Source organism: Carcharodon carcharias, chromosome 2 (assembly GCF_017639515.1).
Source record: "Carcharodon carcharias isolate sCarCar2 chromosome 2, sCarCar2.pri, whole genome shotgun sequence".
Classification (NCBI taxonomy): Eukaryota; Metazoa; Chordata; class Chondrichthyes; order Lamniformes; family Lamnidae; genus Carcharodon; species Carcharodon carcharias.
Genome location: NC_054468.1, coordinates 122,326,108 through 122,353,856, shown reverse-complemented (window position 1 = coordinate 122,353,856; position 27,749 = coordinate 122,326,108). Strand labels below are relative to the sequence as shown.

At 39.8% G+C, this 27,749-nt stretch overlaps 1 protein-coding gene across 1 annotated transcript; it reads right to left on the bottom strand.

Moving 5' to 3' along the window:
* Window positions 1-27,749, bottom strand: rab1ab (RAB1A, member RAS oncogene family b). Its single transcript, XM_041215095.1, has 6 exons — window positions 27,538-27,749; window positions 13,545-13,617; window positions 6,341-6,436; window positions 3,909-4,004; window positions 2,412-2,543; window positions 1-616 (listed from the first exon to the last, which is right to left on the bottom strand). Exons 1-6 carry the CDS (start codon window positions 27,558-27,560, stop codon window positions 419-421), a joined length of 618 nt encoding a protein of 205 aa, XP_041071029.1. The 5' UTR covers window positions 27,561-27,749; the 3' UTR covers window positions 1-418.

Sequence of the window (27,749 nt, the reverse complement as noted above, 5' to 3'; positions counted from 1 at the left end):
TAACATTTCACTAAACTTTATTGATGTCAATGAACATGACAAACACTTGTGCTGCTTGATGCAAAATGGCTAAACTTCATCTTCAGAGGAGATCCAATGTTGACATTTAAAACATGCCATTATAAACAAAATCATTTTTTTATAATAAACCGACCGCAGGAAAATCTGATAACAGGTATGAGATTTATGCACATTATTAATGACCTGCACGCTTTAAAGTTTAAAACCATTCTGAAAATGAAGTTAGTCTTAAGTTGGAAATCCCAGCCAATAGTGGCTTTTTAGTCCCCGATTGTGTCTGGAAGGGAGCAGGAAAGGGGCAAGTCTGTAGTAGTGTGGCTACATACAGTACAATTCAGGCAACGTTTCTTACTTTTGGGCCTATTAAATCAAATTTATTAGGAGAATGTGAAAACTCTTAGCAGCAACCCCCACTGGACGGCTTCACTGGTGTGCTCTGTATATTTACATTTGACTTTTCAGAACCACCAGATGTAGCTCCAGGACCCATTCGCTTTTTAATCTCAGCAGCCATTGTCATGAAGGCTTGTTCTACATTTGTTGCATTCTTTGCACTGGTTTCCAAAAATGGAATCCCAAGGGAATCTGCAAATTCCTGTTGACCAATGAAAGAGGAAATAATCAGCAAGAACAATACATACAAGTCACTCTGCAACTCATGAACAGGGTAAAAACCCCCGCTGCCCAAACATTTCGTTTTCAGTTTGAGGAACCACATTTGCCACTCCAAGTCAAATAAATATCATCGTTGCAAAAGGCCTTTAGCAAGTTTAGGGAAGCTGGCTGCCACCTTCAGAAATTATTTCTCTTGTGCAATTTACTACAATCGCAGATAAAATACTTAATCAATCTACAAAGTTTTTTTGTAACCGAATTTTGTTAATGCACATCTGTCAAGAATATACAAGTACAACTACAATATAACCAGATTTTAGATTAGCATTTCCTAGAGCTACAAATGTACACAGAACCATTAAAGGTGGTTTCACGTTGCAACTTACCCCAATTGCCAATGCCTAACAACGTGTCTCCCTCTACTGATTTACTGCAAGAACGTGTATGGACTTAAGCTAAGATTTAGTTCATGAAAGACATTAAGTGACCCAAAAGGGAGGTTGGGAAGACACTCCTTACATCTGCATCAATAAGCCAATTGTTTTTAAATATAACTTATTCCAAAAAAAAGTGCCTTTAACATAGTAAAATATACAAAAGAGCATCACCAAACAATTTGACACTGAGGCACACAAGGAGATACCCAGGACAGAAAGAGGCAGGCTTTAAGGAGCTTCTTAAAGGAGGGCAGTGAAGTGTAATGGTTAGGGTCTAGGCAGCTGAAAATACAGCTGCCAAAGATTGAGCTACTGAAATCAGGGATGTGCATGATGCCAGAATTGGGGTTGCAGATGTCTGAGGATTGTGGGGCTGGAGGTGGTTACAGAGCTAAGGGGGGGTGGGGTGCAAAGCCATGGGGGATTTGAAAACAAGGATGAAGATTTTAAAATTGAGGTGTTGTCAGGCCAGGAGCCAATGTAATGCATCAAACACGGGTGGATGGGTGAACGGAAATTGGGCAGCAGAGTTTTGGATGAGTTCAAGTTTATGGCATCAAAACCTGTCACATTCAACCACAAAAGACCAATGTTTAAAAATTACACTGCAATCAAATTTGTACATTAACACCAGTGCTGATAATAAAAATTATCCGTTTGCAGAGACACTTAACTATCAAAATGCCTTCACGTCACAGATATAAGTTTAATGCTCATCGAAAATCTTTGTGTAGAAAGGTACAAATTAAGCAGTTTAACTATTGAATGGTATTCAACAGCAAGTTATGGAACCCTACATCATGAATAAGCACGTGGCCCATAAGGCAGGCAGGTTGCTTCTGCCAACAGGTAGCAAACAAATGTGGACTAAAGGTGACCCTGCCTGGAAATCACCCATCGTACATGTACAGTTGGCACATACTAGAGTATGAAAGGCTAGAAATGGATCACAGATATCTAGGCTCCCAAAGTTCAAAAATACAAACATGAAACAACCTCAAGCAGGGTTTTTCTTTTAAAAAGAAACAATAAGTTATCTAGCTCCCACTTGAATTTAACAGTGGACCTGCATTTAGGTCACAACCCCAAGAAATAATGAAAAATTAAACCATTATCAGTGTAATATTTAAGCTTTCAAGCAAGACAAATTTTAAGGTTTTTAAAACTTATTTATAGCTGTGAATTTTGCTTTTTATTTTTCTGTAGATCTGATGCTTCCAACATTCTTTTCCTAAATATGAATTGGAATGCTTCCATCGCTGCTAACTGTTCTGGAAAGTGAAAAGTTATGCTGGTTTTAAATTGAAGTACATTAGAGTTTGACATTACACAACATACCTTTGCTGTTGTATAGTCCACCACTTTCTTTGTTGTCAGGTCACATTTGTTCCCTACCAATAATTTGTTAACATTTTCACTGGCATAACGATCTATCTCCTGGAGCCACTGTTTTACATTGTTGAATGACTCCTGGAGAAAAAGAAACAAAAAGATTGAAAGGGTGACCTTCCCCACCCCTTCAGGCCACATTCAGGAATAGTTTCACAATGACAACAGACCTCAAGTCCTGGTTTTCAGGTATTCAAGCCTGAACAGTGAATGCCTGCACTCTTCAGCTGACACCAGTCTAAGTTTATTTCCAGCAGAGGTTTTATTTGATAACTTTCTCCAATAAATACTGAGGGAGGGCTACGTCATTCAAACTCACTTTTAAACAGAAGCTAAATAAAACCAAAAACGCTAAGTTGAAAAGGAAATCGAAGGTAATGCAGTCCAGACTTCTCACAGAAAGTAGCAGATCATGGTACACAAGGGTTATGCGAAAGTAAACCAGATCTACTTTAATTTGTTTTGGACATCTCCCTTCTTCATGAATAGTGCCATGGGATCAGTTACATCCAGCTCAACAGACGTAGTTCAATGCATCACCTGAAAAGATATCATCTCAGACAACTGAGTACTGAAATGTTCATAGAGATTATGTTCTGAAATCCTGGAGTGGGGTTTAAATCCCCATTTTGACTCGGGTAGCAGCTGCAGCATTAACCAGGCCAAGCTGATGCCACTTGCTGTAGAGGTCAAACAGGAAGCAAAAGTCTGCCCATTGAAACCTCTCTTCCCAGAGTAGCAAGGAAGGTTGAGGCTAACTGTAGTGACTCTACTGGTGCCCCAAGTAAGATCAGTTAACTGTACACATACCTAGAACCTAATCATGACCTTCCTGATTTGTACACCATGTCTATCTATCTATCGAGTCACCAGAGATTGTTCCAACATTAGTACCATGTACAGCAGTATTTCCAAGCACCACACTGAAAGCAGCAAAGCATTACCGGTAGCCATTCTACACTTGAATGGTTGGCATTACCACCAGGCAACTATATTAAAAATCTTACATTGGCACATATTTCCTGTGTTAACTTATTTCACTTAATATGTCCACATTTATAACAGAAACTAGCCATGTTAACTTATCAAATTGTCATTACACACTCCATCAGCCTGCCTTGGTTTTACAACACCCAGTTCCTCAATCCATGTTGTAAAATAATAGCTCCTATGCCCCAAAGGTAATAAAATAGACTTTTATAAAATACTGCAATACAAGTAAAAGAATAGAATACTAGCTTAAATTAGGCAATTAAATACAATGAGGGGGGAGATATATCCATCTCTATATTTTTATCTACCTACACCTGTATCTATAAACATTGCTGGACAGCAATAGCTCATTATTTATGGGAGCGGATTTGATTTAAATGGTGCAACCAAATCTGCCTAATTTGCTTTCCTTTCCCCGCCTCTGCCATTGTATTGTGTTTAGTTTCACGGTACCTGATCTGTAACATCATACACAACTATGATGCCATGTGCTCCTCTGTAATAACTGGACGTGATTGTTCGGAACCTTTCCTGACCAGCTGTGTCCCACTGGAAGCAAGAAAAACAGATGCTGTTTAAGTCAGGGTTCATATCATTGTAGCTTGTATGACGCTTAAATCTCAAACAAAACTGTTTCAAAATGGACAGCCAGCTAAAGGCCCCAGAGTTTGCGTTGCTCTCCCTCTCCCAGTTCAATCTACAGCTTTTGGGTCATTTCAGAACTGGAGTAGTGGGAATTAAAACAGTGTATAAATCTATTTAAAAGGTACTATTTTGTTCAAGTTAATAAGTTAACAACTTGCATTTCCATAGCACCTTTAATATAATAAAACATCCCAAAGACAACTGGCTTAAACAGGTTTGCAGAAGCTAGATTCAGAGAGTATAAAAACAGGTTATCTTACAGTGCTGACTTTGTCTGCACTGTATGCTGCTATGGGCTGCAGTAGAGTGCTTAAGTTGGAGTTTGGTGACTGAGGGAGTTTGGTGAGGAGGGTACGAGGTGATCCTTTGAGTACGGTTGTGTAAGTATTTACTACTTTTATCGCTTATACTTTTTAAGATCTTATTTTGTGGTTCATTGTTTGTAAGGGCAATATTCTGTAATGAGGAGCAGGGAAGAAGGGCCCTACAGTAATTGATATTAAGTATCTTCCAAAAGGTTTAATTTAAAGGGGTAAGTCATGGCAGGAGAATTCAAAGCCGTGGTGTGCTCCTCCTGCTCTATGTGGGAAGCAGGGAACATTTCTAGTGCCCGGGGCCAGCATGTGTGCAGGAAGTGTCTCCAGCTGCAGCTCTTGGAAGCCTGGGTTTCGGAGCTGGAGCAGCAGCTGGGGACAACGTGAAGCATCCACGAGGCGGAGAGTATCGTGGATAGCACGTATAGAGAGGTGGTCACACTGCAGGCTAAGAGTCCACAGGCAGGAAGGGAATGGGTGACCACCAGGCAGAACAAGAGGACTAGGCAGGCAGTGCATGAATCACCTGTGGCTATTTCCCTGCAAAACAGATATACCGCTTTAGATACTGTTGAGGGAAATGGTCTCTCAGGGGAAAGCAGCAACAGCAGCCAAATTTGTTGCACCACAGTTGACTCTGCTGCACAGGGCAGGAGTAAAAAGTGTGGGAATGCAATAGTTATAGGGGATTCAATTGTAAGGGGAACAGATAGGCATTTCTGTGGCCGCACACGAGACTCCAGGATGATATGTTGCCTCCCCGGTGCTAGGGTCAAGGATGTCTGAGTGGCTACAGGACATTCTGAAGGGGAAGGGTAAACAGCCAGTGGTCGTGGTACACATTGGTACTAATAGCATAGGTAAAAAAAAGGGATGAGGTCCTAAAAGCAGAATATAGGGATTAGGAAGTAAGTTGGAAAGTAAGAACTCAAAGGTAGTGATCTCAGGGATGCTATCAGTGCCACGTGCTAGTCAGAGTAAAGGAGCAGGATATATTGGATGAATACGTGGCTGAAGAGATGGTCTGAGGGGCAGGGTTTGAGATTCTTGGGACATTGGGACCGGTTCTGGGGGAGGTGGGACCAGTACAAACTGGGTGGGTTACACCTGGGCAGGACCAAGACTGATGTCCTAGGAGGAATACTTGCTAGAATGGTTGGGGAGGGTTTAAACTAAAATGGCAGGGGATGGGAACCTGCACAAGGAGTCAGAGGAGGGGGAATCAAGAACAAGAACAAAAGACAGAAAGGGGAATAAGAAAAGTGATAGGCAGAGAAATCAAGGGCAAAAATCAAACAGGGTCTCAGTGAAAAATAGTGGGAACTGGGCAAGTAATATTAAATAGACAAGCCTTAAGGCTTTGTGCCTTAATGCGAGGAGCATACAGGGTGGACCATTTAGGACTGAGATGAGGAGAAATGTCTTCACCTCGAGAGAGTGGTGAGCCTGTGGAATTCACTACCACAAAGTAGTTGAGGCCAAAACATTGTATGTTTTCAAGAAGGAGTTAGATATAGCTCTTGAGGCGAAAGGGATCAAAAGATACGGGGAGAAAGCGGGAGCAGGCTGAGTTGGATGATCAGACATGACCATAATGAATGGCGGAGCAGGCTCAAAGGGCCGAATGGCCTACTCCTGCTCCTATTTTCTATGTTTCAAAGCCCTTCAGAGGATCAATTATCAAACACATTTTGAAACTGAACCATAAGGAGATATTAGGCCAGGTGATCAAAAGCTTGGTCAAAGAGGTAGGTTTTAAGGAGATGTTTGATGAATCACAGAATCTAAATGAAGGTAGGTTTTAAAATAGTGATAAAAAATGATTAATAGATATCATGTTGGAAATTTATAGCCTTTTAATTTATAATCAACTATGAATTTTAGCAATTTCACTACTGCAATGCTGTAGTATTTATAAATACTTACGATTTGAAGTTTGATAGTCTTGCCATCTAACTCTATGGTTCTGATTTTGAAGTCCACACCAATTGTACTGATATAACTTTCTGTGTATGTATCATCCTGGAAATGAATATTCAAGCTTTAAAGTACAGTAATACCAGAATCAAACAACCTACTTTTGACTGACATATTCCCTATTAAGGTGAATTGTTCCTAATAACGGGATTTTGTGACTTCATCCATCTGCTGGACTGTAATATCTGTGCAACCCAGTTTTGGGTCTGGTTTTTTGAAACTTTTACCATATCTTGAGGAAGTTGTGGAAATCACTTTCTCTCTGCAACAATATTTGATGCTACCGAACTATGTTGCCTAAAAGTGCATAAATCAGTCGTAATAACTAGTTATTTTTAAAATTCTACTTATCTTCAATTGGAATATAGTATTACATATTTGTTTTCATTTTTAATTGTATTGCCTTCTGCAGTTTGCATTTCTGAATTAAAAACTTGCCCATGAGAAGTGTAATCAGTTAGGAACTGAGGATTGCAGATCACTCCCAGGTTATAATCAGACAGCAATACATGACTAAGGAAGCAATACAAAATGTTATATTGCTAATGCTGAATACAGATAATCACAATTTGATAACCACATGAAACCATGACACAAGCATTGCTCAGCATCCGGCTGCCACTTACAGGCAGCACTCATACAGAGTCTATAAAATCATTCCTGAAAACAACCCTGATTGTGCTTTTGCTGTTCGGCTGCTCTGGGTGTTTCCACAGCTGCCTGAGGAGCCAGCATCAGCCCAAAGTCAAATAAAATGACAATCAGCCATGTGCTCTGGTCATGGGGAAGGAATGTTTGGGGGAACAGGATAGGAAAGATTAGAAAGTTACAAAATTTAACTTACAAACTGCTGTTCTTGAAGGAGCTCCACACTACAGAACGGTCCACTCATGAAAATAGCCACTCACTATTCACCATTCAACACTGAGGGTGTTAGGCAGTTTCTAAAAACATACTTCCATTTCCATTCATATTATTATGTGAAGAAAGCACCAATTTAAGCCAGCACTTAGGCAGTAAAAACCATTTCCAGAAAGAGCACAACACTCCCACACACACACCACCTGCTCTACTGCAAGCAGAAAGTTGAAAAGTGTGATTCCAGCTAAGGAAGCAGGAACAGAACATTAGCGTCAAATACAACACAAATGCTGGGTGTGGCAACTTTGCTTTATCTTCCTGTGATAGCTTGGTTAAGCGAGCAGTTGGAACTTGCCTCCCTCCAAAGCAAGGAGAATGGTAAGACAAGTTAGCACAGCACTCTTCTACTGTAACTCTCATAAGTGCATAGATTTGTCACTCTAAGAACTGTAAAAAGATCACCTCTCCCTCTTTCTTTGGTATATCTAGTATATGTGTTATGACTTGTATTATTCTTTGTTTCTTTTTAATGTAGTTGTAAACAATAGCCTTTGTATTTCCAGAACTGGAACTCAGGAGCGCTCAGTACAATATTCTAAATTGATTCAGGACACTATGTTCTGCAATTGATGTTATGCATGGACAGACTCAACAACTACCAACTAGTGCTGAATTACTGTAGGAATTCATCACAACTCACCATTATGAATACAGAACCTTCTGTAAGCTGCCCTAGGTTTTAGATTTTATTTTAGTAAGATTTATTTTGCCTGCTTAACTTGCCCATTTTTAGAGGCTTGTAGAACAAGTGTTCTGCAATAGAATAACAAGATCAAGACACCATTTTGTAAAAGAAGCCATTTTGTGATTTGTCCATTTTCTGTCAAGCTATGCAATATTTTAGTACATTAACTAGTATTATAAAAGTAGCAACTGACCAACAACAGATGATTATTAGAAATACCTAAGTTACTCTGTAATTGAAGTAATTAATCTGATAGTTAATAAGAGTTGGTTTATATCGGTTTTGCTACTGACATTCCTATCTGTATTTTAAACATGCTATAAGAATATCTGTAGGAAGCAATTGCATTATTCCTCCAAAGCTCCTATCAAAACAAAGTGTTACCAACTATTCTGCTAAGTGCCCCGAAGGATGAGTCTGTCCACTAAGATAAAGAATCCATCTTAGTCATAAGACAATGGATGGGCAAGGCAATGAGCAAAAATGTTTTGATCCAATGAAATAAACCCTCACAATACTATTGACCAATTGGCTATTAAGAACAACTTTGGATCAAGGTGAGATGATGCTAGAATTAGGTATAAAAGAGGGTTTCAGGAACCATCTTGTTTTGTGTACACTAATTAAAGGGAGCAGATATTGTGTTTTCTCGGAGGCAGAGGTAGAATTCATATTGGCACGAGAACAGGCAGTGCAGCTCTGGGCCCGGGGCACTGGCAGAATTCCTGCTGGTGTGGACCCTGGATAGTGCAGTTTCCTTCCAAAACAGAAGCAGAATTCCTGCCAGCGAGAAAGATTGAGGTAGTTTTCTGCTTGTGTGTTCATTTGAACTTGAAGTCTGCAGTGTATTTTTTTCATCCTTTTGCTCCTTTAGTTAATTGGTAAGTGTATTGTTTTATTTTATCAAAGTTTATTGAACAAAATATATTATTTGCTAATTCAGTGTCTGAGTTTTTTCCTTTTGGTTATATCTCTGTCGAACTAAAAGAGTTCAAAGGGTTAATTTGGGATCCAGTAATTTGACTGCATGCAACTAAATTAAATCAAGTCTAAATTTATGAAAACACTTTTAAATATACACTTCCCTCCGCCCCCATCCACCCATGTCTGCAGGTTGCCTTACTGTTTAACAACTTACAAGTGGAGATCAACCTAAACAAGCTCTCCAACAAAGACAATCATTTCCAGTTAAACCACAGTTTAGTTCAGTCAGAATACAACTTGTACACAAGACCACTGCTATTGGTATGAAAAGTTTGAATTGACTGTGCAAAAGGGAGCAGCTTACATATTTCCTCCAAGCTCTGTAATACCACTCAAACTTAGGGCTGAATAACGTCAATTTCCTGCATGTTTAGTAGAAGCAAAAAAAAAGAGCAGTAATGGCACTTTTGTGGCAACACAGCAAATTCAAATTCTCACTTTACTGTCGTGGTAGAAGATTTACTGCATTTAGGGTGATATTGTCTGACCACAGAAATTTCAGCACAAGAGGGAGGGTGTACCGATGTATTGGCATCAGAGCTAGATTCACTTCTAACCATGTGCTCCAAACTTTCCTGTACCTTTTAATATCTTCATCTTGGTGAAATATCATTATCAACTACTTTACTAACCATTTGTAATGTTTTTACAAAATTGAAATGTGTCAACCATTCTTCATTTTTATACTTTCATCATAAATTCCAGGTTTAGTGCAACTTTCTTACCAAACCACTAACTAGTGGAAATAATCTTACCAGCTGCACAAACCTTTTTCAATATGTCTTAGATCCTTCCCTTTAAGCTGAACAATTTCTCTCTCATCTACTTACAGTAAGTGTTTCTGGCATGCAGGAAATCAAGTTCCAAAAATGTACACTAAAATGGAAAAACAACCAATAATAAAAATGTACTTGTAAATCTGATGGGGGGGGGGGGAGAGAGGAAAAACAGGCCCCTTTGAAATCCAACATGCACTAAATTAGACAAATGAATATGAACCTGAAGGAAGGCCTGGCCTCTCAATAAGGTGTTAGAATAGACAATGCAATCCACATTTAATTAACATTTCAAATTATTAACTAGATACTTTGCCCCAAAACACAGAATGAGGGAATTAAAAATCTACAATTACTATTTCCAAATTGTTATTAGTGAGTTTCCCCATTCTAAGTGTATGCTGCTCCACAGCCATCTTCAACATTTTGTGTCTCCTTTAAAAACTATACCATATAGATCAAAAGGTAGAAACCTACCCTGTTTAATTTTTACCAGCCACAAGAATTAAAGGAAGACTGCAGGCTATAGACCTGTTTGCAACACTTTAAACAAAGACTAGATTTGTAATTTAACAGGTGGTTCCTCCAGAGCATGCTGCCTAATAATTAAGTTTTTCCACTGTTTTAAGTTTTTTCATTGATATACTTTGTTTTTTTAAGCGACTCTCTGCACCATTTCAGTTAACACTCAAGAATCTTTGGACCTTAAGAAATCTGAAAATCCAGTATCTTAATTTCCAGGTTTGCTCTTTAGCTGTATAGGTAAATATGCATAAAACTGCATATTTGAGCAAATACATACAACTAGCATAGGCTCAAAATTATGCTGCAATTTTAAAATGCAACTCACTAGTATCTGTTTGAAATGAGTTGCAAAATTTTCTTGTGAAAAGCAAATTGAACATTTTAGAAATTGCACTGAGATAATGTGTGGAAAAGGGGGAGGTTAGCAGGCATAAACACCAAGCCATAGTTGCTTCCCTACTTGTGAAACTAAGACACACAACAGACAACTTAAAGCCAAAAATGAACGTTTTCAAACACTGTGTGGTGTTATATAGCTAAAAGAAACCCTAAGATGAATAACGAGACAAGAGAAACTTTTCAAAGAGGTTATAATTCTGTTCTTTGAGAAGTGAAGATGTGAAGAATAGAAACCATATCCCATACGTTTTATCTATGGGGATGGGCAGACAACATGTTAAGCCACAATATCACTTTAAAGTGAACAGTAAAGGCCAACGCCCAACTCTTACTGAAATGCCTGATCTTTATTCACAAGGCTGAGATTTGAAAAGGGTTGAATACTATCAAGTGTGAATCTGCAATGGATCACATTTTTAAAAGTTTTAATTGCAAAACAGTACAAAAACGTACTCTTCACTTTTCCTGCCAAAACAAACTAACTTTAAATTCCAATCAAGTTCCTTACAAAGAGCTTGACATATGAAAGCTTGCTCTCTGCCTCGCTCATACTCCATTTCCTCCTCTTGGAGGAATCTTTCATCAGCGTTATCAGCTTCATTTGTGGCCACTTGCATGCATAAATCTGTGCAGAAATTGTATGGCTGACTAATCATCGATGAGGATGGGTATCACAGCAAACTTTTCACCCACAAATATTTCCTTTCTGATCATGAACTAGCAAATTGGATACAGAAACCATGGATAGTGTCCTATCTTCCCGAGTACACAAAGGTAAGCTCTAGTTTCTAACTTTCTCTCTGTCCCCTCCCCACCACCCTATCCAACCTCAACATCATCATGGCTGAGGGACAGCAAATGTTAACTCAAAGCAGAGTTGCATTACCTTGACAATCAGGGGAGTGACTATGACAAGTTAAAATATAGGCCTACACCCTTCATTTATGCAATTCTCTACTACTTAGCAAAGGCTGATGACTCTTTAATTCAAGGGGGAGGAGTATGAATATCTGGATGGACACACTTGAACAAAGATCCCATTCAAATGTATCCATCCACTCAATGTATCCCTTATTTAGAGTCAATTTAGAGTTGAACAAGCTGATTTTTTTAGGCTCCTGCCCTGGTCGTCAACTGATGAAAATTCAAAGGCAATTTATATTTTGCACATTCAATCTAATTGTAATCATGCTTCTTAGGCTTCATCTCAACAAAACAGACACTGACATAAACAATGCAAGATTTGAGTGCTTTCATTTTGGAAGATTGGTGAAATTACAATATGAAGGAGACAGGTAATCTGTTACTTCACGGAATAATTTAAGCATTACACAGAGCTTTTTCGCTTTCACATAAATATCAGGAGGTTTAAAATCATTTAACAAGCACTCAGCAATATACATTGTCAGTCTAGATATGGCCAGATAATAGGTATTTCTGCACTAGTGAACAAATTACACTATGGAAAAGAAGCAATTTTAAGAACTATGTCAAAACATTTTTAAAACCCACATATTTGAATTCAATTAATAGCTGATGATTCATACCAGCCATGTATATGACAGAGAGCAATGATAATTGCTTTCCAGAAATTCTTTTAGGTTCACCTTTTATTAGGGATTTGGATGAAGTTTTGAAAATCTAATATGTATTATTGATCCCTGAAGATGAGAAATTGCTTTCTTTAACAAATAAGCTAATTCCCAGAACTGAGAGGAATCAAATCATAACAGAGAGAACCACAAACCTAAACTGGGCTTAGGTTTCACTCGCTAATGACGCATGGGAAGTTGGTAAAATAGACATGAACGCAAGTTTATGTTTGGGTGGGGGGGAGAAAAGAGAGAGAGAGGTAGCGGTGGGGGCATGAGGTGGATAAGCTCAGTTTGCTTTTTTGGGGGCGCTGGGAAGAGAGGAGATAGCTAAGCCAATCCCACTGTAGAGTAGGGTGTACTATTCTGAAGCCGCCTAGGTTTAGAGTTAGTCCTGGTAGCCAACTGGCCATATCACAAACCTCCCGTGCACCATTAGCAACTGATCAAATAATTTTAGTTTCAGATCAACTCTTGGGCCAGTTATTTTTCTGGACACTGTTGTCAAACTGAACTTAACAGGGCACAAACACCTCAACAGAACTACACTAAAGTCCTGTAATTCTCTCTGTTATGCTTTGATTCCTCTCAGTTCTGGGAATTAGTTTATTTGTTAAAGAAAGCAATTTCTCATCTTCAGGGATCAATAACACATATTAGGTTTTCAAAACTTCACCCAAATCCCTAACAAAAAGGTGAACCTGGTGGTGTTGAAGATGGGGGAGTTAGGGGAGGTCTCTGAAGTGGTTGATTCATTACATACATGCTGCCAAGACCCTTGCCAGCTATATTTCACTTCAAATCAAAAAGCTATCCTGCACTTCACTACACAAGTACAAGTATTCTATATGGAAAATTACACAAGCCAATGTGCTTCAATATGATACTTGATTCTTCTTCACCTTAATAACCTCTTCCTGCTGGTGATAAATCTTAAAATACCAAAACTCCAAACTGGTGACATGTAGTTCAGAATACACTCTTAAGGCACAATCCAAATTCAGAAGGTCATGATATGATTTTACACCTTGTGCTTTTTCACTTGACATTCCACTTGCCTGTAATGATTCTGTAATCCTTGCAACAATGGAAAAGGCAAATTTGGATTTCAGTGTGCTGTTTGGGATGCCATTGTTAAGTGCAATTGATATTCTAGACACGCGAATGTAAAATACTACATGTAATTAAGTAGCTAGTCTTTATGACAATTATAAAACTGGTATAAAAATTGCCACAAAGTTCCTATTTAACAAAGCGAATGCTGTACTTACTGCAAATCTAAGGAGGAGACAAGATTTCCCAACACCAGAGTCTCCGATCAGCAGCAGCTTGAATAAATAGTCACTGAAATAGATAAAGGCAACAGAAGTTATCAAAAGATTGCATGGGGTACTTCATGTTCTTTATTAATATACATTCATATATTATGGCTGATCATGCAGTCACCTTTCATTATTGTAGCTGCATGAATACGGAACTCTCTCCTCACCCAAAAACAATTATGCTTCTGTGGGTATTAACAATTCTTTGCTACTTCACCCAAATGATTATTCTTTTTGAGAGAGCTTGGCAGTTTATGACAATGGGATTGAGTAAATAACCTTCACTGAAGAGAGCACTGGACACCGGGCCAGAGGTCCGCATCCAACAATGTTCCAACCTTGTCTGATTTCCTCCCCAGCTGTTAGCCTGAAGGTGAGAAGGTAAACTGTACCAACAACTTCCATTTTTATAGTGCCTTTAATGTAGAAAATCATCCCAACAATATATACATACACACACACCTTGTATTTATATACTAACTTTAATGTAATGCAACTTTCCGAGGTGCATTATAAAACAAGGTATGCCACTGAGCCACATAAGGAGTTATTATTTCACCTCATTTCTATATTTCCTTAGTTCTGATGGAGTCATACGGACTCGAAACATTAACTGTGTTCCTCTCTGCAGAGCTGTCAGACCTGCTGAGTTTTTCCAGCTATTTTTGTTTTTGTTTCAGATTTCCAGCATCGCAGTATTTTGTTTTTATCTAAGGAATTAAAAGGTCAGGTGAACAAAAACTGGGACAAACAGGTAGGTTTTAAGCAGCGTCTTAAAGAGGAAAGCGAGATAGAGAGGCAGAGGTGCTTCACAGAGGTGAAATTAAACAAAAAAGTGGATGTCAAGCCAAAGGCGATAACAGGAATGAACAAAAGCTTTGTCCAAGAGGTGAGTTTTAAGGATAAGCCTAAAGCAACAGAGGTGGTGGAAAGTTGGGGAGTTTACAGGGAGCATTCCAGAATGTCGAATCTGAATGGCTAAACACACAGCTACCAAAGTTGAGTTGCAGCGAGGGGCTTCATGAGAGGCCACTGTTGCAGGAATACAGAGCCCTGAGGGTGTATGTGAACATACGAATCAGGAGTAGGCCATTCCACCCCTCAAGCCTGCTCCGCCATTCTATAAGATCAAAGCTGATCTGACTGTGGCCTCAACACCACCTACCTCCAATAACCTGATTCCCTTGTTAGTCAAGAATCTATCTACCTCTGCTTTAAAAACATTCAATGGCCCTGCCTCCATCGCTCTCCAGGCAAGTGTTCCACAGCCTCGTGACCCTCAAAAAGTTCCTTCTCATCTCAGGTTAAATATTTTTAAACTGTGCCCCCTAGTTCTAGTCTATCCCACAAGGGGAAACGTCCTTTCAGCATTCACCCTGTCAAATCCCCTCAGGATTTTATATGTTCCAAAAGATCGCTTCTCAATTCTTCTAAACTCCAGAGGATACAGGCCCAGCCTGTCCGACCTTTCATAAAATAACTTCCTCCCCCATCCCAGGTATCAGTTGAATGAACCTTCTCTGAACTGCTTCTAATGCATTTATGTCCTTTCTTAAATAAAGAGACCAAAACTGTACACAGTAATCCAGGTGTGGTTTTACCAACATACTGTGCAACATAGCAAAGCATCCCTACTTTCATTCCCCTTTCAATAAACAACATTCCATTTGCCTTCCTAATCATTTGCTGGAGCTTCAAGGAATGGAAAAGGTTAGAGGGATTGAGGGAAAGGTTTAAACACGAGAATAAGAATTTTAAATTGGGACATTGTAGGGACTGGGTCAGCAAAGATACGAGTGATGGGCGAGCAGGAGAGTGCACTTGTACAGATACAGCAGCTTCAAAGTAGTCAACTCTCCCAAAAGTGCTGTACAGGAGCATAATCAAACAAAATATGACACTGAGTCACCAAGGGCAGATGGCCAAAAGTTTAGTCAGAGGTAGGCTTTAAGGATCCTCTTGAAGGAAGGATGAGGGGTAGAGAAGCAGAGGTTTAGGAAGGGAATTCAAGCTTAGGGCCCAGGTAGCCAAAAGCACCACCACCAACGGTACAGTGACTAAAATCAGGGATGTTCAAGAGTCCAGAATTGGAGCAGCAGAGATATCTGGAAGGGTTTTGGGGTTAGAGAAGATTGGAGAGATAGGGGACAACTAAGCTTTGGGTCAAACAGAATGCTGAAGCTGCTGACAGCTTAATTTAACCTGAAGCACTGGCTGGGGAGTTTTATGGAATCAGTGGCAGGAACCAAAGAACATTCTTTCCAATGCTTAAATAGAGGAAATTGAGACTCACCCAGTACTCAAAGTCAGGCAAGCAGTCTGACAACAGGCTGTGGAACGGAAAGATAAATTCTTAAAAGATAAAGAATAATAGTCTTGCTTTGGCTATTAAATCAAACAACAGAAGTACAGGCTTTCAGAACTTTCTGGAATTAATGCCAGGGATTTTAATAAAATAGTCACCAAAGCTTTTTATTGGGGTTGGGGGGCAGAGAGGTGGGGTGCAGGGGAGCAGTGCAAAGGAAGAGAAAGTAGTGGCAAGATGGGGCTACAAAAACAATCTTTGGCTTCATTATACTGGAGTTGCATGAATAGAATGCAGGAAAGCAAATCGAGGCTCAAACTGCTCCTGAGACCCTTTCAAATATTTGTTTCCATTAGCCACTCTCTTGCTTCTTTCTCAGATACACCTTTCACCTTCCTCTGCAAAATGGAGGCATCCCCATTACTTCACTCTCAGACACAAGATAATCACTCCAACTACAGTGGCTTGAACAACATGGATGTATATTTTAATATGAATATAAATCAAAGGGTACCAACTGAATTCTTAATCTTTTGCCTTAAGGAACCATCTTGGCTCATCACACCAAGCCTAGGAGTGAATGGTGTCCAACTTTGTTTTCCAAACTACCTTACCAACATTTCAGATATCAGTATTTACATCACCAAACTCCCATCAGGATTCAATGAGCCCAGTGCAGCAACCTTTTTGTGCCAATGATCAAAAAACAACAGACTACATGCTGCAATCATGAACCAGCTGTTTATTAACCTTAGAATATGCAGCACTTAAATGTTGAGTATACGGAATACAGCAGTGTTAACTGAGTGGAGACCAAACAGCCAAGTTCAGTTATGTTGCGGTAATTCAGCTGTAACTGGTAATTATAAATGTACAGATGAGTTCAGCATCTGAGTTGATATGAATTGCTGTTAACTCAGGATTAGGTTCTGTAGACAGTCAGTCTATGTTAACTATAGACATAAAGATTTCAATCTTTTCAGAACTTATACAAGTTATATTTATGAGCTGGTGGGGGTAAATTGGCTGCCTTGCCCTCTGGGAGACTGGTGTTAGCCTGCGATCTCAAAGTGATGAACCTCCAGCTGTAGAGGTGCTGTCCAGTCCTTCCATATTGGATCTCGGAAGTAAGTGACACATTTGTATCTGGCTGTACCTGCCTGGTATAGCCAAACAATTTTCATTTCTGAAACTGTCAGATGTGGAATTTCTGATTTTGTAGACTTGATATTGAGATTGAACTGAGTGTTAAAAATATACTAGCTTGAATTTTCAGAGCATCCCCATCAATCTGAGTGACACACATTACAATAGTGTTAATAACCTTACATGAGATCATAAGAAATTGGAGTAGGCCATTCAGCCTGTCGAGCCTGCACCACTATTCCAGAAGATCATGGCTGATTTGATTGTGGCTTTAACTCCACATTCCTGCCTGTCCCCTGTAACCCTTGACTCTCTTGTCTGTCAAAAATCTAACTTAGCCTTGAACATTTTCAATGACCCAGCCTGCACCGCTCTCCGGGGAAGAGAATTCCAAAGGCTAACAGCCTCAGGGAGCAAATTCCTCCTTATCTCCGTCTTAAATTGGAGACTCCTTGTTTTCAAACTGTGCGTCCAAGTTCTAGATGCCCCCTTGGTGGGAAACATCCTCTCAGCATCCATCCTGTCAAGCCCCCCCCCTCAAAGTCTTATATTTTTCAATCAGATCACCTCTCATTCTTCTAATCTCCAATCAGTACTGACCCAACCTTTCATCATAAGACAACCTCTTCATCTCAAGTACAGTAATAAAAACAAAGTGTTGCAAAAACTCAGCAGGTCTGCAGCATCTGTGGCGAGAGAAACAGAGCTAACATTTTAAGTCCAATGTAAGTCCTCTTCGGAACTTTTATTTTGCCCTTCATCTCAGTAATTCTCGGAATTACTTCCAATGCAATTATATCCCTCCTTAAAGAGGCCAAAGCTGTACATAGTACTCCAGGTGCAGTCTCACCAATACCCTCAAGAGTTATAGCAAGGCTTCCTACTTTTATAACAAAAACAAAAATATCTGGAAAAACTCAGCAGGTCTGACAGCATCTGTGGAGAGGGATACAGTTGCCATTGAGTTCGTATCGAGTACTCCGTCTCTTCCTACTTTTATAGACTACCTGCTTTACAATAAAGGAAAGTCCTTCCTAATTACTTGCTGTATCTGCATGCTAACTTTGTGTGATTCACGTACAAGGACACCCAGATCCCTCAGACTACAGAATGCTGCAGTAGATTATCCATTTAAATAATATGTTGTTTTACTATTCTGCCAAAGTGGACCTCACATTTTCCCACATTAGACTCCATCCGCCAAATTTTTTGCCCACTCCCCTGAGCTATCTGTATCCCTTTGCAAACTCTTTGCATCCTTCTCACAACTTGCCTTCCTTCTCATCTTTGCATCATTATATTTGGCTAACAATACATTTGGCCACTTTATCCAAGTCATTAATATAGATTGCGAATAATTCAGGCGCCAACACTGATCTCTGTGCACATCATTAGTTAGTCCACCAACCTGAAAATGAACCATTTATCCCAACTCGGTTTCCTATTAGTTAGCCAATCCTCTATCCATGCCCTCAATACCATGAGCTCTTATCTCGTACAAAAAACAGTGGAGTGAACACAATTTGACAAGTAAAACAGTTAACTAGTAAACTATGTGGTATTAACCCATTCACTTCCATTCAGGTCAGATCCACTCCCACAGGTGGCCTCTTGTAACTCTCAACTTGGAGCAGCAAGCAACAAAATAAACAGATTGTTGGACAGTATGGCTGATAAAGGAACATATATAATGAAGAAATCAAACTCTCACACAGTACTTAGTGTAGCCTAAGCAGTGTGCACTATGTCCAATTCCAGTCATCAAAACAAACAAAGATATCACAAGCTCTGTGCAGTATACAGGACAAGAAAGTTGATGCCCAATGGCAGAGGACTGAGTTGAAGAACAAAGAGAAACTGGTAAAGGTGACAGGTGATCATATGAAAGTATATAAGATAGTAAATGATTGGAATTCTACTGGAAACCAATATCAGATTATAGTATTTCTTCAAATATCATGAATTGGGTATGTTGTGTTTTAGTACCTGCTACTGTTGTGATGAGGCACTACATAAATGCAAGTTCTTTCTTTACCAGCTCAAGCAAACAAGAACAGCTAAAGCAAGTTGTAGAGCATTTCGCTGCATCTAAATCATTTCTGCTCCTGGTCCAAGCTGGAGCAGGATCATAGAATCTTACAGCATAGAGGGCCATTCAACCCATCATGCCTAACCCAACCTTTTCCCACCCCATTATCCTGCAAATTAATCCCCTTCAAATACATGTCCAATTGTCTGCTAAAACTTCTTGTGGGATTGGATTTCACCACCCTTTCAGGTGGTGCATTGCAGATCTTAACCCTCTAAGATAATTTCTCATTTCCCCTTTAGTCTTCGCACCAAGTATTTTAAATCCATAACCTTTAATTACTGGCCCATTTCCGCTAAGAGTTTCTTCCTACTCCCTATCAAAACCCCTCAAAATTTCATAAAGGTTTAATGTAATTTCCTTGTTTTTCTATTCAATGCCTCTATTTGCAAAGCCAAGTATCCCATTTGTTTTCATAACCATGTCAACCTGCCCTCCTACCTTTAGAGTTTGGGAATATGGTCCCTCTTTTCCTGCACCATGTTAAATAATGCTGCCTTTCCATGTTGTTCCACACTTATCCTAAATTTCCTCTGCCATGTGTCTGCCCATTTCATTAGTCTGTCCTCCAGAAATCTGTTCCTACCCTGTTCAATATTTACTGCTACCAAGTCTTGTATCATCGGCAAACTTCAAAATTCTACTCCCTGTACCACACCATTGCCCTCCTACACTGCTCCTTCATTGTCAAGCAGAGTGTGACTGCCCTGATCCTTCTCACCTCTAGCCTCTTATTTCTCATCTACATGCGAGATTCGAGTGCAATTTTGTGTTCTCTGTTCTAAGTATTATATTTAACTATGTCTACTAACCTAGAAAAGAAACTGATGGCCAAAAGCAGTCCGAAAAATATAGGTGCATGATTTTCCTGGTTCTAGAATGTTAGGTTTGGAATAAAAGTGGATATTTGGTGATGCTCCTTACTTGATTAGTAATTTTTCTACCTGTCTAGGGAATGAAAGTTGTTCAGTCAATGAAATATTTTAACCAATTAGTATGCTTAAGAATTGTGGAAATCTGAGCCAACTGCTTTTTTCTCTCAAATTCACTTTAAAAGCTGTATTAAAATCATATTGCCCTGCTCGAAGGTGTGTAGTTGGTGGAAATCAGACACTAACGATAGTGGAGGATTGTGGTGGAATCATTAATAATCCATGGTTAAATATCACAACTTCCTAATGTAATTTCTTGACTTTCTCCCTACTAGCCAACACATTTTGTATTTTTCATTTGTCTTTCTTAATTTTTACTATTGTCTTTTATCTTTTTTCCATGTCCTTTGTACAAAACTCAACATTAAATCAGTACTAAAGGCAGAAATAAAAGATCAAAAGTTAATTTGGAAGCTGTGCAGAATCATGCATTGATACCAGAGGTAACTGAACGTTAACATGTCCCATTAATGCAACTGAATGGATACTTTCCTGTTAGGCCCTAGGCCCAGCAGTGCTCAAATTATCAAGATGTACCAACATATAATTCCGAAATCAGCTTAGCTTTGTATTTTAATCTTCCTCCTGGAAATGAGACATATATTGTATTTCACAACACAGAAGGAAACCACATAGTGTATCGTGCCTCTTGGAAAGAGTTACCAGAGTAATCCCTCTGTTATAGTATCATAGGACATGCCTGAGAAAATACAACTAACGCAACAGGATTGACAGAAATAAACAAAACTACAAACCCTGATCCTGCACAAGAATAACAATTACCATCATCTAACTGCAGTATTTAATTCCCAAAATCTTTACATTCACATGCAACCACCACCTTTTGGTAGAAATCAAACTAAACATCAGCTTTTTGTAGGCTTTATTCTTTTAACTACTCCAAGTACTGTATGCTCTTTCTTGTGGTTCACAAACTAAAATTTATAATATTCAGAATTACACCAAGCAGCTATGAGACAGCATATACTTAACTCAGCAAAATGGCCTTGCTTAGATCAATTTAACCTTTGACCCCAATCATAGACAATGGCTGATTACTTACATATCACGCCCTAACAAAAGTTAGTAATGAATTACAACAAAGCACCCTTAATGAGTCACACAATAAAACCATTCTGCCCCCAGGTTAAATCCAACTTCACAAAATAAGACAATGATCTGACATTGCAAACCGAGGATCTTGTGATGTTTGTTAGGATATGAACATTTCCACAAGGTCAAACACCAAAACAGCAGGTTTCTGGTAATACATTCTTGTCTTCTTTTGCTTCCAGTTCAGTTTAATATATCACTTACACAAGGGCTTCAAAAAAATCACTCTCAATATACATAATACATCTAAATTCCATCTGAACAAAGTAAGGATTATTGTGTGTGTTTTGTCTAAAGAACAAACAGATTACAATGTTCCCCCAATGGAACTTTTGGAAATAGTTTGCTACAAATAAACATGTAATTAGATTGAGTTTTGAAAGGACAGTGCCTTTTTTGTTGAACTTAACCAGTGACAGTTCAAAGCTTAGTTAACTGAACAGCTTGTATAGCACATGACAATCATTTCCTGCAGTTCCACGTACATAAAGTTTTCAAAATATGTATATGAGCATTAAAAGGAGGGAAGAAAAAAATTGGTCAGTTTAACTTGTGCTTGAATCTCTCTCAGACAAGCATGTGGGTAAGGAGAATAGAACTGGCTGCCTATTCTCACCATTGAAGGTGAAACCGCATCCACATACTAAACGAGGGAAAGTGCTAGGTTGAATACCTTGATATTTGTCCATAGTTTGCCCTCAAGTAATATACATTGTTGTGCTTCGAGTTCCAGCATCCAGTTCACAAAACTCAGCATTGCTGAATACAGCAATGTACATTTTTTGAATCACACTGAACCAAGTAAAACTTGGGCTGGGACATGGGCATAAAGGGTTGTCAGAAACAGCTTGGTAAAATTCAGATGTAAGGAAATGCTGTAAAGTTTCTGGTCATAAAAGTGATTTGAAAGCATAAACATCAGCTCAGCATCACTCATAACCCATCTGCAGATTTCTTTTTTGCCAGAACATCAATGATTGTACCGGTGACATTTCCTGCTCTCACTCCAAACTGGAAAATTTCATCAGCTTTGCTTCCAATTCCCACCCTTCCCTCAACTTCATATGATCCATTCAAACTCTTTCCTTCCCCTGCCTGACTTTTCCATCTCCGGGGATAGGCTATTGACCAACATTCACTATAAGCCCACTGACTCCCACAGCAACCTTGACTGCGCTTCCTTCCATCCCACTTTCTGCAAGAATCCTATTTCATTCTCTCAGTTTCTCTGCCTCTGACAATTTTCTGAAGATACTGCTTTCCATATCAGTGCTTCCAACATAGCTTTTATCCTCGAGGATCCCCATTCACCGTGTTGACACAGCCCTCTTCAATCATAAAAACAAAAAAACTGCAGATGCTGGAAATCCAAAACAAAAACAGAATTACCTGGAAAAACTCAGCAGGTCCGGCAGCATCGGCGGAGAAGAAAAGAGTTGACGTTTCGAGTCCTCATGACCCTTCGACAGTTCTGTCGAAGGGTCATGAGGACTCGAAACGTCAACTCTTTTCTTCTCCGCCGATGCTGCCGGACCTGCTGAGTTTTTCCAGGTAATTCTGTTTTTGTTTTGGATTTCCAGCATCCGCAGTTTTTTTGTTTTTATCTCTGTGTTTAATTGACTGCCACTGCTCTTCAAGAAATGCCTACCTCCTTGAAGAAGTTCTGTTCCTCTCTGCGACAAGATTTCCGTATCTCTCTGCTGTCTTGCTCACCTTCCTTGCTTTCCATTTCACTCTTCAATCATGTCTGTCCCATTTCCTGCATTTGTTTGCACACTTTCCCCCCCATCCCAAAGCCACAATAGGATTCCCCATATCCCCACATCAGCCTCCATAAATCAAAGGATCATCCTCCGTCATTTCCACTAACTACAGCATGATGCCAATACCAAACACATCTTCCCCGCCCAGCATTGAACGGATCATTGAAGAGTGTACCGGAAATTTTGGAGGCAATCACCTAAACAACCTCTCTGCCTTCCCATGCACGCACAGTGCACTTTCAGCTCCTTCCTTTCCACCACACAGCACCGGTCCTGAATTCTCTCCCAGATGAAACTGCCATTAACTGTATTTACTGCTCAGAATGTGGCATCCTTTATACTGGGAAGTCCAAAGAAGATCACATGATTGCTTTGCAAGACTCTCAAGCTTGTCAGTCAATATGGTTATGATTACCCTCTTCAACTCCGCTTTCCCACCTACTCCCCATATTCCTCGATTCCCTCAGAGACCAAAAACCTGTCTATCATAGTCTTAAATATATTCAACAATGGAGAATCCACAGCCCCCTGGGATACAGAATTCCAAAGGTTCACAACTCGAGTGAAAAAATTGCTCCTCATTCCAGTGCTAACCGATCAGCCCCTAATCCTGAGGCTGTGCCCCCATGTTCTAGATTCCCCAGCCAGGGGAAACAACCCTTGTGTCTAATCTGTCAAGCCTCATTCAAAGAGAATTCTCTCTCCACAGATGCTGCTGGACCTCAGTTTTCTGACATTTTCTGTTTTTACTGCATGGACCAGATTATATCCCACATTGAACGTATTAATAAAGAAACAAACTAATGCCAAATTTGGTCCTTGTCCCCCCACCCCAAACCACCACCTTCCCCCTACCCCAGAGTTCAGGGCCATCAGCAATAATCAGTAGTCTAAGGAACAAAGATGCACAGATTGATTTTGGGGCAAACAAAAGGGTGCAGAAAGAGGGGAATGGGGGAGGGAAAGCAAATCAGATCAACGCTGAATTTTAAACACACATTGACCCGATTCTCTATTCATTCCCCTCCTCCAAAATCTAGAGTTGATTGTTATAAAGAAATCTGCAAATACCCCTTGGCCTACTTCTAGAACAAACTCTCTGCATACTTAATCTTAGGGAAATGAATGACATGTTAAAATTTCAAGATAAAACAAATTTTCCACACTATGAATTATAAATAACATTATTAAACCATCTGTTTACACACCTTCTCGTTGTATCTTTATAGCCTCCAATTTCTACTCATTGTGTATTGCTTCAATGCTTTAAGAACTTTGCCAGCACAGCAAAAATTGTGGCAGAAATAGGATTCCCGCTTCCAGACTTGAAACATGTTATATCCTCTCCATCCAGTTATGTGATCAAGTAAATAACCGGTTTGCAGTTGGTATTATACATGCTCTTCATTTAAACACATTCCCTCTATTCAAGTGAATTAATTAATTCTATCAAGCTTATCTGCAAATCTCAAAACTAAGTCCCAGAACCACTTGCAATCCTTGTCTAAACTCTCACCAAACCCATTCCAGAGTAACAAATGTCCAAAATATTTCAAATTCAGTCCATTAGAATACAGTGAAGACAAGTCCGATATAACGTATAATCAAGTGGCCTTGACCTCCATCCCAGTAATTGATGATTGCAGCTTCAGGCTGGATACATTCAGTAAACAAACACAAATAAACCCTTTTCCAACACTGTCAAAGATATCCATCCACTATGCAGGGGTTTCATATTACATCATAAATCCACAGTACAATAGCAATAGTACAATAGCTTCAACATATGGTCAAATCCATTTGAATTCTTTCAGATGACTTGGATTGTATTTTGGAGCTTATAAACGCAATCCACCAACAAATCATACCAGCATGTGGCAACTGCAATAATTGAACATATTAACCCCTCACCTCAGAGTAAACACAATTTTCTCAATTATTTAAATTCTCAGATCCAATGCTGATGTAAAAGTTAATCATTACACAAAACATATGGCAAATTAAATTAAAAACATAAATGTAATTTCAGTTACTTGTCCTAAGGTGATCCATTAAAAAATAACTGCTTCAATGTGTAAATTCTCTACTGGTTTTCTAATCCAAGTTATTTACTGATAACATTTCAAATGGAATACTGTCAGCCCAAATAGTTGCCTTTATTTCCTACAAGATCTATTTATAATTTATTACTTCAATAAAAGTGTGAATTTATATTTTTATTTGAATTTTATTAAATACAAGGTTTGAAATTTGCTTTGCATGCAGACAAATCCAAGAAATTATCCCAAATTGCACGTTCTGAACAACAACTTGTATTTATATAGCACCTTTAATGAAGCAAAATATTCCAATGTTGTTCTTAGGAGTGTATCAGACAAGTATTGACAATGAAGCAAATGGGGAAATATTAGAATGGGCGATTAAAGGTTTGGTCAATGAGGTAGATTTTGCAGCAGATGGGAGAGGTGGAGGGGCTCAGGGAGAGAATTCCAGAGGTTAGGGTCTAGATGATTAAAAGCATGATGGGGTGGTGGGAACGCACGAGGCGCCAGAACTGAAGGAACATAGAGTACCCCGAGAGTGGGAGGAAGTTTCAGAGATGGGGTCAGGCACAGTCATGGAGGGAGTTGCGCGTGAGAATGAGAATTTTAAAATGTACCAAATGTAGGCTACTGGGCAAAGTGGTGATGGGTAATTGGGACTTGGCGCAGGTTAGGAAATAGGCAGAGTTTTAGATGAGTTCCAGTTTAGAGTGTGACACTTGAGAGGTCAGCCAGGAAAGCTCTGGAATAGTCGAGTCTGGAAGTGAGAAAAGAATGGGTGAGGGTTTCAGCAGCAGATGGGCTGAGCTTGGGTGGAGATGGGCGATGTTACAGAAAAAGATTAAAGCAAATCCTTCAATAAGTTTAATTTCACACTTTGCACACAGCCACAGACTCCATTCCGTTGGCAGCACTTCAACCCAAGTGTGAGCATGGCTCCACTGGTAACTTCTGAATCAGAAGATCACAGCTACAAGCCCTCCCAAAGCATTTACACACAATCTAGGCTGCAAGTTTAGTCCATGACTGAGGGGATGCTACATTGTCAGAAATGCCAGAGATGAAACCAACCTCGAATGGGAATGATTGCTGTTCGGTGGAGCATTATGTTCTGTTTAATATGCATTAACAGACATTGTTACATAAATACAGGACACTCGCAAACCTCAACGCTTAACCTGACATTGCTTCACAATGAACTGAACCATGCCAATTGACAACTCAAGGGCCATAGTTCAAATTATCGATTAACTGCTTAAATATGCTAAACATACTAGCAACTATTTCCTAATTAGCTCCTTTCAAGGAGTTGATCCACTCACTATTTGTCCTCCAGTGTGTCATTGTAGAAACCTTCTGTGCAAGGCCAGGCATGAAGTACTGTACTGTTAGGCCACTCCAAGAACAGAGGCAAAGATGAGCCAGTCTCTCTCACTGATCACTGGCATGCACATTTTGTAACATCTGTGCATTTCTCTACAAACTAGTTTGTAGTGAATAAGAAATGTGAAACTTAAATTGACTGACATTTTGGGGCGTAACTAATTTTGAATTATTAGGCTGCCAAAAAAGCATTTACTGTGTTACTGTTCTGTTCAACTAATAGGACTGGCATTCCAGAGTTGCTTATGCTGAGTGTTCAGTATTTAGCAAGGTCCACGTGATCTACACCTGGGTGGATCACTTTGGACTGGTTCAAAGTAAATATGCCAAAAAAAACCTTCACAGGCAGTTCATAGCTTAAAAAAATAGATTTGTTATTAACTGTAAAACTCAACAGCTACAAGATTCCAGGAAACAGTTCTATACAAGGACTGGCCTGAAAGGGGATAGACACAGCTATGTCTTGTCCAGAAGGGAGAGCAGGGGGAGGGGGTTGGTAGTCGGCAGTTAAACAGTGTCATTGCCAGAACCCACTGGGGGCAGCTTCTTCACTTCACATCCACACAGGACAAGAGGCTGATCAGCCCATCAATCCTGTTAAACTGGGGTAGGAGGCAGCCATTCAGTCTCAAGCCTGTTACACAGGGACAGGCGGCCATTCAACCTCTTTAGGCGTTAGAAGGGGGTAGGAGAAAGCCACTCAGCACCTTCCAGTCTGTTCTGCCATTCAATTAGAAAATAGCTTATTTCTATCTCACTCTTATTTACCCAGTGCAGTGTGTAACCCTTAACTCCATTTGGCAAAAATCCATCAGCTTGGAAATTTCCAATCTCCTCACCGCCCCCACCCCCCCAATACCTGAACAGTAAGAGTTGTCCCAGATTCCCACTGCCCCTCTGTGTCGATGAGGAAGTGCTTCCTGACATCAATCCTGAAAGGCCTGGCTCTCGTCTTAAGCCGGTACCCTCCCTCCCTCTGGACTCTCCCGGTGACTGTCACCACCAGCAGCCAGCCCGGGGGTGTCAGGGAGGTCGCCCCTCCCTCTCAACAGAGAAGCTGGTTAACCCCCACCCCCACCTTCCCTGACAGTAGCTGCTAGGCCCAGGGCCCCAGGCCCAGGGAGCGGCTCCAACCCGACAGAAAAAGGAAAGAGAAAGCAGGCACTTACTACTCGGGATTCATGGTTGACATCTCACTTTTCAACCCCCGGTCAGCTGAATCTTTTTTTTTGTATTGCTTGTTATTTTCTTCTCAAGGCTCTCCGAGGTAATATTTCTCTATCTGGAGCTCTCTATTGAATTATCAGGGAGCAGTCTCTCTCTCTCTCTTCCCCCCCCCCCTTCAGCTCCGATCGGCCCTCAGTCACAACCCAAAATGGCG

What these genes read in the sequence shown, in the direction of transcription:
- rab1ab (XM_041215095.1), bottom strand. Translation starts at nt 27,560, where the DNA reads ATGTCAACCATGAATCCCGAGTA. An exon ending in AGACTATCAAACTTCAAATC is followed by an intron (nt 4,005 to 6,340) that starts GTAAGTATTTAT and finishes TCTTGCTTCCAG; the next exon opens with TGGGACACAGCTGGTCAGGA. An exon ending in TGGACTATACAACAGCAAAG is followed by an intron (nt 617 to 2,411) that starts GTATGTTGTGTA and finishes ATTGGTCAACAG; the next exon opens with GAATTTGCAGATTCCCTTGG.